The sequence below is a fragment of the Nematolebias whitei genome, chromosome 5 (genome assembly GCF_014905685.2).
Source record: "Nematolebias whitei isolate Nwh7 chromosome 5, NemWhi1, whole genome shotgun sequence".
Lineage (NCBI taxonomy): Eukaryota > Metazoa > Chordata > Actinopteri > Cyprinodontiformes > Rivulidae > Nematolebias > Nematolebias whitei.
This window is the reverse complement of record NC_056502.1, coordinates 32,049,336-32,060,049: the sequence shown is the minus strand read 5'-3', so window position 1 is coordinate 32,060,049 and position 10,714 is coordinate 32,049,336. Positions and strand designations below refer to the sequence as shown.

General features: G+C 49.0%; 1 protein-coding gene across 1 annotated transcript in view; it reads right to left on the bottom strand.

The window, feature by feature from the left end:
- Positions 1–1,982: 1,982 nt before the first annotated feature.
- LOC119410374 (homer protein homolog 1-like) overlaps positions 1,983–10,714 on the bottom strand; it is a 9,492-nt gene continuing 760 nt past the window's right edge. Inside the window, exons 2-5 of the mRNA XM_037677286.1 lie at positions 9,438–9,594; positions 4,138–4,269; positions 3,970–4,062; positions 1,983–2,132 (exon numbers count right to left, since the gene is read on the bottom strand). Of these exons, the coding sequence (XP_037533214.1) occupies positions 1,983–2,132; positions 3,970–4,062; positions 4,138–4,269; positions 9,438–9,594 (532 nt within the window). The remainder of the gene's footprint in view (positions 2,133–3,969; positions 4,063–4,137; positions 4,270–9,437; positions 9,595–10,714) is intronic.

Here is a 10,714-nt window from a genome sequence, read left to right as displayed (position 1 = left end):
TCATTGATTTTAGTTGATTTTATCACAGATTTTAGTTGATTTTATCATTGATTTTAGTTGCACTCTGTAGCACTTTGAGATTTTTGTTAATGAAAAGTGCGTTACAAATTAAATTCATTATTATTATTATTACCTTTGCAAGGGGCAAAGTGACAGCGGGCCTAAGGGCACCACCCGAGTGACTGACGTCAGTTCCCTAGAAGCTGCTGGAAGGCAACGTAGGGGAGCTGCCTGCCAAGCCTGAACCGACTGACCAACTGGAGTATGCCGCCTACCCTTTGAGCGGATGGGCGCGCTCTCATGGAGGGTGAATCCAGAGCCACCCAAGAAAGGTGATCGTCTGGGAAGGGATCAGGCAGCTCTTCTCCAGGTTGACATTAAGGCCCAACTGGGACACATGAGCAAGCAGGCGATTCGTGTCGTGTAAGGCACAGGCCCGAGATGGGGCGAAAAGAAGCCAATCATTTATTAAAGCAGAACCTTCACTCCGTAGGAGAGAGGGCTGCCTTCACGCACCGAGTGAACACCCTCGGGGAAAGAGAGAGCCCGAATGGGAGTACCTGGAACTGCCAGTGATGACCCTGATAGGCAAACCTGAGAAAGCGGTGATGTTCTGCCGCAATAGGCACATGAGAATAAGCATCTTGCAGGTCGATAGACATGAACCATTCTCTCCTCGTGACAGCTTGAAGGACCTCTGCTGTCATGAGCATGTGGGAGGGCAGCACCCTTAGGTATTGGTTGAGTCCCCTCAGAACTAAAATGGGATGAAACTCGCTGTCCTCTTTGCATGAGGAAGTAAGTCGAGTAATAGCCTCTGGGTTGTTACAGAGGGTCCACTGCCTCGATTGCACCATTGGCCAGGAGGGCGAAAAACTCCTGGTCTAGTGCTCGAGCTTTCACCGGATCGGCGATTATAGTCACCTTGACCCGGCGTGAGATGCGAGGCCGCCATCGAGACTGTAGTCGGTAACCATGAGTAAGAGTGACAACCACCCATGGGTCCACGGCATGAGCCGCCCAGTAACTGAGCTGCTGGTGGATAAGTATCCGACAGTCGGCCCGCTGGCATCAATGTCTCCCTCCACAGCTCCTGGGGGTCGTGGGGTGGGGCAGCCAGAGTCCCCGATCCAAACCCGCCCAGCTGGTTGGTGGACCGACTCACAAACGCTCCTGTCGGGTCCCTGTTGAACCACATGAGGGTAACAAACCACTCGGCCGATCATGACCCCGAGGCGGCGGCCGAATGCTGGGATCAGCTGACGGCCGCCTTGGATGTGGAGTGGGCATCACCCTGCTTAGGCCTGAAAACTGCTGCCTTGTCTGTTGTGCCTGGACAGGCACCAAACAGCACTGTGTAGAACTTCCTCTGATGACATGATGAGTGATGTAACAGCAGGTTTGATCACCAGCATGCATTCCAAGCCCGCTGCAGCTGGCTTATGCATAGCCGCCAACACTCCGCCATCCGCGGAGAGGTGCGCAAAGACCTTTGGGTCCTGCCAGCAACCATGCAACTCCCTCAGGTACTCCTTTGATGGAGGGACAGAAAAGGAAGGAGGGGCCCGTCTGCGCCTGAAGAAGGCACTTCCAGGGGTGGACTCCTCTGGTTGTGGGACCTCCAGTTGCAGTTGTCTCAGGGCCATACGCTTGACGTCCTGCATTGAGTCGTCACCTGACCCACTAGGTACACTCCGAGATGAAGAAAATGAACCAGTCTCTGAGACTTGAGATGACTGTTCCTCCTCACCTAAAAGGTGAGAGGCAGAGGCAGCAAAGGATAACACTTCTTCCCCCACAGCCAACTCGGGCATGGGTGGGGAGGAGAGCCCGGTCGCTGCCACTGGCTCAGCCCCCAGTTGGCGTGCCTGAAAAAGGGACTTCATCTCTGCCAATTCTGTGGACAGCTGCTCCACCCTTGTGGAGAGACCCTGATCAGACCTGGCTCGCCTCTTTCTAGGAGGGGCCACAGAGACTGCGGCCTAAGTCTGGCGCTTCGGGCCCCTAGATGGAGCCTCCTGCCCAGAAGGCGGGAGGTCACTGCCGAGCTTGTTGCGAAACTGGGCCAGCCAAGCCACCCTCACAGCACGAGGCATGAAGCTGCAGTTCATGCAGGGGTTCTCTGACAGGGCCTCCACTCAAGTAAAAAACCGCAACTCAGCAAAGAGGCTGGCACTGCCAGCTATGTCCAAGATACAGGACGAAAACAAGGATGAAAGGATAGGCCAAAAATTGGGAGAGGGGGCACGAACGATTGCCTTCACCAATTAAAACAAGGTCAGAATTCAGAGAGGCTAGCACCGCTAGCCCTGTCCAACCGCTCATGAGGTTGGTGAAAGTGATTGGGAGAGGGGGCACAAACGCTTGCCTTCACCAAATAAAAAACAGGCCAGAACTTATGAAGGCTGGAACCGCTAGCTTGGTTCAACCGTGTATGAGGTTGCTGAAAATGATTGGGAGAGGGAGCGCAAATGCTTGCCTTAAACAATTAAAACAAGGCGAGAACTCAGAGAGGCCAGCATCTCTAGTTTAGTCCAACCGTTCATGAGGTTGGTGAAAATGATTGAGAGAGGGTGCTCGAACGCTAGCCTTCACCAACAGAAAACAAGGCCAGAACTCGAGAGGCTAGTACCACTAGCTCAGCCCAACCATTTACAAGGTTGGTGAAAATAATTGGGAGAGGGTGCGCAAACGCTTGCCTTCACCAATAGAAAACAGGGCCAAAACTCCGAGCGGCTAGTAATGCCAGCTCAGTCCAACCGTGTACGAGGTTGGTAAGAATGATTGGGAGAGGGTGCACAAATGCTAGCCTCTACCAATAGAAAGCAAGGCCAAAACTCAGAGCAGCTAGTAATGCCAGCTCAGTCCAACCATGTACGAGGTTGGTGATAATGATTGGGAGAGGGTGCGCAACGCTAGCCTCTACCAATAGAAAACAAGGCCAGAACGTAGAGAGGCTAGTACCACTAGCTCGGTCCAACTGTTTATGAGGTTGGTGAAAATGATTTAGGAGAGGGTGCGCAACGCTAGCCTTTACCAGTAGAAAACAAGGCCAGAACGTAAAGAGGCTAGTACCACTAGCTCGGTCCAACTGTTTATGAGATTGGTGAAAACGATTTAGGAGAGGGTGCCCAACGCTAGCCTTCACCAGTAAAAACAAGGCCAAAACCCAGAGAGGCTAGCACGGCTAGCTCAGTCCAACTGTTTATGAGGTTGGTGAAAAATTATTGATAGAGGGTGCACCAACGCTCGCCTTTACAAATTAGAAAACAAGACCACAACACAGCTATTTACGTAATTAATTTCGGAGCATAATCCAAACCAACAGAGCGGTTGGAAACCTCCAACAGAGCGGACGGCGCCGCTAACCAAGGCAAAATAGAAGTAAATGACTAGTCACGGGTGTTGAATCTCACACACACAGTAGTCGCCTCCAACAGAGCGGACGGAGCAGCTAACCAAGGCAAAATAGAAGTAAAAGACTACTCACTAGTGTTGAATCACACACACACACAGTAGTCAAACGCTGTAAGTTGGGAGAGGGGCGAAAGCCACCATAGTCCCCGACAAACAGCAGAAATACCTTAAATGAAGGTTAAACCGTTGTGGCCTCTAGGAGGGCGAACACGCTGCTCCGGCCAGTGGGCACTCAGGCCTCTGACGATGGTGAAAAGGTCCAAGGGCTGAAGCCCTGGATTGAACCGCACGCGAGAAGAAAAAAGGAGCAGAGCTGCGGATGACGTCAGGCTATATAGCCTCTGATTGGTCATCTGTGTCACACCTGTGACTCCGTTGGTATTATTACTAGAACAGCGCATGCGCAAAGGGAACATTCAGTGCTTTCAGCACTGCCCTCTGGCAGTCAGGAGGGATGAAATAGAACTAAATGAATCGCGCCCGGATTAAAATACTGTGAAATTATCCTTTGATATAAAGCTGTTCGTGGTTTTGATAGCAGCTCTTTGGTACCTGAGAAGGAGTGTTGGTGAGCTCCGGCTTCTCCTGAGACCTCTCCTTTGCTAATCGTGCTGCTTCCTTAAACTCAGCAAATTTATCTGCAAACTGAAACCAGAGTAGATGACTCCAATTAAAATTATTACCAAAACAAATAAAAACAGGATTTGGGGTTTTTCTCACCTTGGCTAGGTGACTCTCTGAGGAGAAGCCAAGGCCGTAGACGGTGTTGGCCCGGCTATCGGCCCACTGACCAAACTTCTGAGAGGTTTTGGTGAATGTCATGTTGGGGGTGATGGTGCTGTTGATGATGGCCTGCAGAGGGTCAAACCAGAAAACACCTGCTGATTCTACGAGTTTGACAGACAACTTTCTGAGAAATGGAACCAACCATAAATCTACAATAAAACATTATAGGAGAAGAGCTGGACTCCAAGTATTGTTCAAATTATGTTTAAAACTAAATCTTTAAAGATGCATGAGTTTTAACAATCTTCCTTGAATCGCCACCTTATCGTGGTGGAGGAGTTTGTGCGCCTGAATGATCCTAGGAGCTATGCTGTCAGGGGCAATTGTAATGGCCCCTGGTAGGGTCTCCCAAGGCAGATGGGTTCTAGGTGACAGGCCAGAAAAAGAGTGATTCAGAAGACTTTTGATGGACAACATAAATCACAGAGCTCAGTGTCCCTTGCCCAGACATGTTACCAGGGCCCCACCCTAGAGCCAGGCCTGAGGGAGGGGCTTGACGGCCAATGCCTGGTGACCGGGTCTCTACCCAGGGAGCCCGGTCGGGCTCAGCCCAAAGAAGCAACATGGGTTTGCCTTCCTGTGGGCCCACCATATGCAGGAGGGGCTATACTAGTTCAGTTGCAGAGGGAGTTAAAAAGCTGCGTAGCGGCAGAGATCCAGGGGTGGATGAGATTCGCCTTGATTTCCTTAAGGCTCTGGATGTTGTGGGGCTGTCTTAGTTGACACACCTCTACAAGATTGCGTGGACATCGGAGGCAGTGCCACTGGACTGGCAGACTGGGGTGGTGGTTCCTCTCTTCAAAAAAGGGGACCGGAGGGTATGCTCTGGGGGCATCACTCTCCTTAGTCTCCCTGGTAAGGTCTATTGAGGGGTACTGGAAAAGCGAGTCTGATCATTGGTCAAATCACAGATCCAGGAGGAACAATGCGGGTTTTGTCCTAGCCGTGTAACAATGGACCAGCTCTTTACCCTCACTAGGGTCCTTGAGAGACCCAAGTGAGGGTAAAGAGGGTACACCTGCAGGTGGTGGGCCCACTATTCCTGTGGGCCCACCACCTGCAGGAGGGGCCATATGAGTTGGCTGCATGACTCCATGGGCAGTGGCCGATGGCATGGACATTGGCGCTCTGACAGTGGCTTACCAAGCTGGCTCTTGGGACATGGAATGTGACCTCTCTGGCGGGGAAGGAGCCTGAGCTTGTGCGTGAGGTTGAGAAATACCGACTAGATACAGTATAGTTGGGCTCACCTCAACGCACAGCATGGACTCTGGAACCAATCTCATTGAGAGGGGCTGGATCTTATTCCACTCTGGAGTTGCCCATGGTGAGAGGCGCCAAGCTGGTGTGGGTATACTTTTAGCCCCTGAACTTAGTGCCTGTGTGTTGGGCGTTTTCCCCAGGAGATGAGAGGGTAGTTTCCTTGTGCCTTCAGGTTGGGTACGGGCTCTGACTGTTGTTTGTGCCTATACGCCGAATGGTAGTTCAGAGTATCTGGTTTTCTTGGAGTCCTTGGCAGGGGTACTGGAAGGTACAACAACTTCAATGCCCATGTGGGTAATGACAGTGTGACCTGGAGGGGCGTGATTGGGAGGAACGGCCTCTCTGATCTGAACGTGAGCGGTGTTCTGTTGTTGGACTTCTGTGCTAGCCCTAGTTTGTCCATCACAAACACCATGTTCGAACATAAGGGTGTCCATAAGTGCACTTGGCACCAGGACACCCTAGGTCATAATCAATGATTGACTTTGTAATTGTGTCATCTGATTTGCGGCCGTTTGTTTTGGACACTCGGGTGAAGAGGTGAGTTGAGCTGTCAACTGATCACCACCTGGTAGTGAGTTGGATCAGATGGCGGGGAAAGATGCCGGACAGACCCGGTAGACCCAAACATGTAGTGAGGGTTTACTGGAAACGTTTGGCAGAAAAACCCATCAGAAAGATCTTCAACTCACACCTCCGGAAGAGCTTTAACTGTATCCCAGCGGAGGCGGGGAACATTGAGTCCGAGTGGGCCATGTTCCGTGACTCAATTGTTGAAGCGGCTGCTTTGAGCTGTGGCCGCAAGGTTGTCTGTGCTTCTCGCGATGGCCATCCTCGAACTCGGTGGTGGACACCCCGGGTTAGGGAGGCTGTCAAGCTGAAGAAGGAGTCCTATCAGTTGGCTGTTGGGACTCTGGAGGCAGCTGAGGGGTACTGGAGGGCCAAGCGGTCCACAGCCTTGGCTGTTGCTGAGTAAATAGCTCGGATGTGGGAGGAGTTCAATTCAATTCAATTCAGTTTATTTATATAGCGCCAAGTCACAACAAAGTTGTCTCAGGGCACTTTACAGAAACATTCACATAAAAGCCAATTAGTAAAGTTCTCTATCTAAGGAGTTCAGTGAGATCCTGGATAACGACTCTTGGTTGACTCCGAGGAGAATCTGGCAAACCAACAGGTGGCTGAGGAGGGGAAAACAGCTCTTTACTAACACGGTGTTAAGTGAAAGTGGAGTATTGTTGACTTCAACCAGTGATGTCGTTGGAAGGTGGAAGGAAATACTTCTCTGACCTTCTCAATCCCACTGGCACATCTTCCATGGAGGAAGCGGAGTCAGAGGACTTTGGGGTTGGTCTGTCCATAATTGTGGCTGAGGTCGCCAAGGGAGTTAAAAAGCTCCACGGCGGCAGGGCTCCGGGAGTAGATGAGATTCATTCTGATTTCCTTAAGGCTCTGGATGTTGTGGGGCTGTCTTGGTTGACACACCTTTGCAACACTGCATGGACATCGGGGGCAGTGCCACTGGATTGGCAGACTGGGGTGGTGGTTCCCCTCTTCTAAAAGGGGGACTGGAAGGTGTCCTCCAATTGCAGGTGTATTACTTTCTTTAGCCTCCCTGGTAAGGTCTATTCAGGGGTACTGGAGAAGTGAGTCAGATCGTTGGTCAAACCTCAGATCCAGGAGGAACAATGTGGGTTCCGTCCTGGCTGTGGAACACTGGACCACCTCTTTACCCTGACTAGGGTCCTCGAGGGGTCATGGGAGTTTGCCCATCCAGGCTATATGTGTTTTGTGGACTTGGAGAAGGTATTCGACCATGTTCCTCGGGGTACACTGTGGGGGGTGCTCCGTGAGTATGGGATTGGGAGCCCGTTGTTATGGACTGTTTGGTCCCTATACAAACGGTACAAGCGTTTGGTTTGCATTGCTTGCAGTCAATCGGACCCCTTCAGGGTGGGAGTTGAACTCCACCAGGGCTGCCCGTTGTCATTGATTCTGTTCATAACGTTTATGAACAGAATTTTCGGTGCAGCCGGGGGGGGAGGGTTTCCAGTTCGGTAGCCTCAGGATTCCATCTCTGCTCTTTGCAGATGATGTGGACTTGTTGGTGTCATCGTGCTGTGCCGTGTCTTCAGCTCTCACTGGAATGGTTTGCAGCTAAGTGTGACACGGCAGGGATGAGAATCAGCACCTCCAAATCTGAGGCCATGGTCCTCATCTGGAAAAGGGTGGATTGCTCTTATTATTATAATAATATATTATTATCCAGATATAATACTGCCTCATTTATCAAGTTTTAAAACTTATTTTCTGTTCCAAGAACATAAAACTTATTAAAATTGACTTTTTCCAGTTGACTTAGCCCTTCACAACAGTCCCAAAATGTGGTGCAGTGGAAAAGCATGCAGCCCACTTCTAATGCTTCTTTTGCATTAGTGCTAGTACAGCACAGTAGAGCTGGATTTCCATTACACGCCATAATGGTTGTAGTGGGCGGGTTCAAATTGATGACACGTGCCTTACCAGCTGGTGGCATTAATGCTGGTGGTAAGACCCTGAAACAGGTTTCATATACAGGTGAGAATTTATTTGACTTTAAAACAAAAAAAGCATTTCTGCTAATTCATTTTAATTTTCAAATTGACAAACATTTGCTTTCAATAAAGTTGAACTAAAGGCTGTAGCTCTTCTTTAAACATATTTGAGGGAAATATTCCTGAGATCCAATAATTTTGTGTCTTTATGATTTATCAGCTGAATTAACTGTAACAGATTATTTAATAGTCATTAAAGTGAAAACAGGATTTCATGATAAAGCTGCACTGTTTAATTTTGTTTTTATCTGAACTGAAAAATACTTTTTTATACATAAAATGTTTTTAAAAATCATTTCCACCCTCCGTCCCAGACCCGCCCCAGTCCGTCCCTGTCTGCCAGGGCTCGGGAACCGGCCTCGCGTGCTCCTGCGGGTCGGCAGCTTGGAGGCTCCTCCGCGGTGACCAACGGAGCTTGGAGCCGGGGAGGTGACGCCCTGCCCGGCCTGAGGGGGCTCCGGTGGAGAGGGCCAGGGGACCGGTGGAGCACCATCTAGCTCGCTCTGAATTTTGTCGTCAGCCACCAAACAGAAAACACCTGCACTTCAGCGTTAGACCACGGTGTTGTCATTATTGTTTTTAAAATAGGTCCAGTCGCTCCTCAAGTTTGAGTTGTTGCAAATGGTGGATCGAGTTGTTGTGAAAGTTTCTCCAACAACCAGTGACTCCGCCCCCTGACCAGTCAGTGACCGACAGTGTTCTGACGTCACGTTTTAAGGCCAGCTTGGTACGCTTGGAACTGGAGCTAAGTAGTTCCTGAAAAAGTGGCTGGTTCCACGAAGCATTGCTAGTGGAAAAGCCTTGGAAACATCAGAACTAAGTCGAACCGTGCCGAACAGACGCTAATGGAAAAGAGGATTAATAAAGCCCGATCTGTCAGAGCTCACAATCCATGTTAGTGATGACTCTCACCTACTACTACACCAAACTGTAGATCAATATCTGAACAAATAACTGAGTTAACGTCATGTTTGTGTTGGCTAAGATCAAAGACAGCATGATGGCTCAGTGGTTAGCACTGTTGCCTCACAACAAGAAGGTCTTTTAGACCTGGGGTCTCTCTGGGTGGAGTTTGCATGTTCTTCTTGTTCTTGCGTGGGTTTTCTCCAGGGACTCCGGTTTCCTCCCACAGACCAAAACATGTGTCTGCCTTCAGTTCCAGGCCTCCCTTGCTAAAGAGATCTGTGATGTCAGTGGGATTTGTCTGGTTAAATAAAGGTTAATAAAAAACAACCTGTAGCAGCCATCTTCAATCAGACTGCACGAGTTGTAAAGCTTACTTCCTCAGTGTTCCACTGAAACCCATCCAGTAGCTCATGAGATATTTTGCTAACAAACAGACAAACACAATCATACGGGTTCTGTTCTTGCACTCACCTTAGAGCCGTCCAGACTGATGATCCGATACACGTTCCTGGTGCTGTCAAAAAAGTAGGACACTGTGACGGCGTGCTGACTCGTGGGAACCCAGTTCTTCTTGGTGCTTGGGTCGATCTGGAAGACGTGGGCCCGAGAACTGAAGATGGGTTGCTCACTGCAAACAGGAACAAATGAGGAGAAGGAAATAAAATTAAACTCAGCTCTGACATTGAGATGAAGGACTGGAAGCGAAGCAAGTTGTCCTTCACACACAAATGTAATCAATATAATCCAGTTTGCGATGGCCAATACATTGAGTGAGGTCAAGTAGTGATTGATTGATCGATATATGGCTCCATGATGAGATTCATCCATCCATCCATCCATCCATCCATCTATCCATTCTTCCATTGATCCTCTTATTCTGGACTCAGGTCTCGGGGGCAGCATCTTGAGCAGGGAGGTCCAGACATGTCTTTTCACAGCCACCTCTTCCAGCCCTTCTGAGGGGACTCCAAGATGTTCCCAGGCCAACACAGAGTCGTAGTCTCTCCAGCGTGTCAGGTTTGACCAATTTAGTCAAACCTGAAAATGCTGTTATGTGAAATATCACACTCAGTATTTGTTAAAAACAACTCTCAGCTACTACCACGTTATTGTGTTATTTATAAGACTGAGTTTGTTGTGGCTCCTCGGACTGATGAAGTCTTTTGGATGAAAGACAAAACGTTTCAACACAAAGAAACCGTCCAGAGGACCTGACTGAACTTTGTTGGATTTTTTACCTGGATTACTGAGCATGAATCAAGAAATTTCAAAATACATTTTGTGCATTAGGGTTAGCTCTTATTGGGTATGGTCTCAGTGTTCAAATGTTCAACAACTCCTGATTTCTTTAGTAAGAATGTGACTTAACTTTGAACTGAAACAGGCTCAGAGCTATTGGACCGTCACATCTACAGTGTGATGTTGTTTACAGCTCCACTTCCTGGATCTCTTTTCAGAGGTTCATAAGTGGTTAAGTCACTAAGGAGTGTCATAACTTTCTCATGATAGTCTTTCTGGTTCAAAATCACTGTGCACCTTCCTGATGCATGCTCAATAATCCAGGTAGAAAAATCTAAAAAAGTTCAATCTGGTCCTCTGGACATTCAAAAAAAAACAAAAAACAAAACAAAGCAAATCAACAAAAAATGTAGAAACGTTTTGTCTCTCATCCGAGAGACTTCCTCAGTCTGAGGAGCTGTATTCAGCTCAGTCTCTTAAATAGCACCTTCTCAGAGTGGATCAACCAG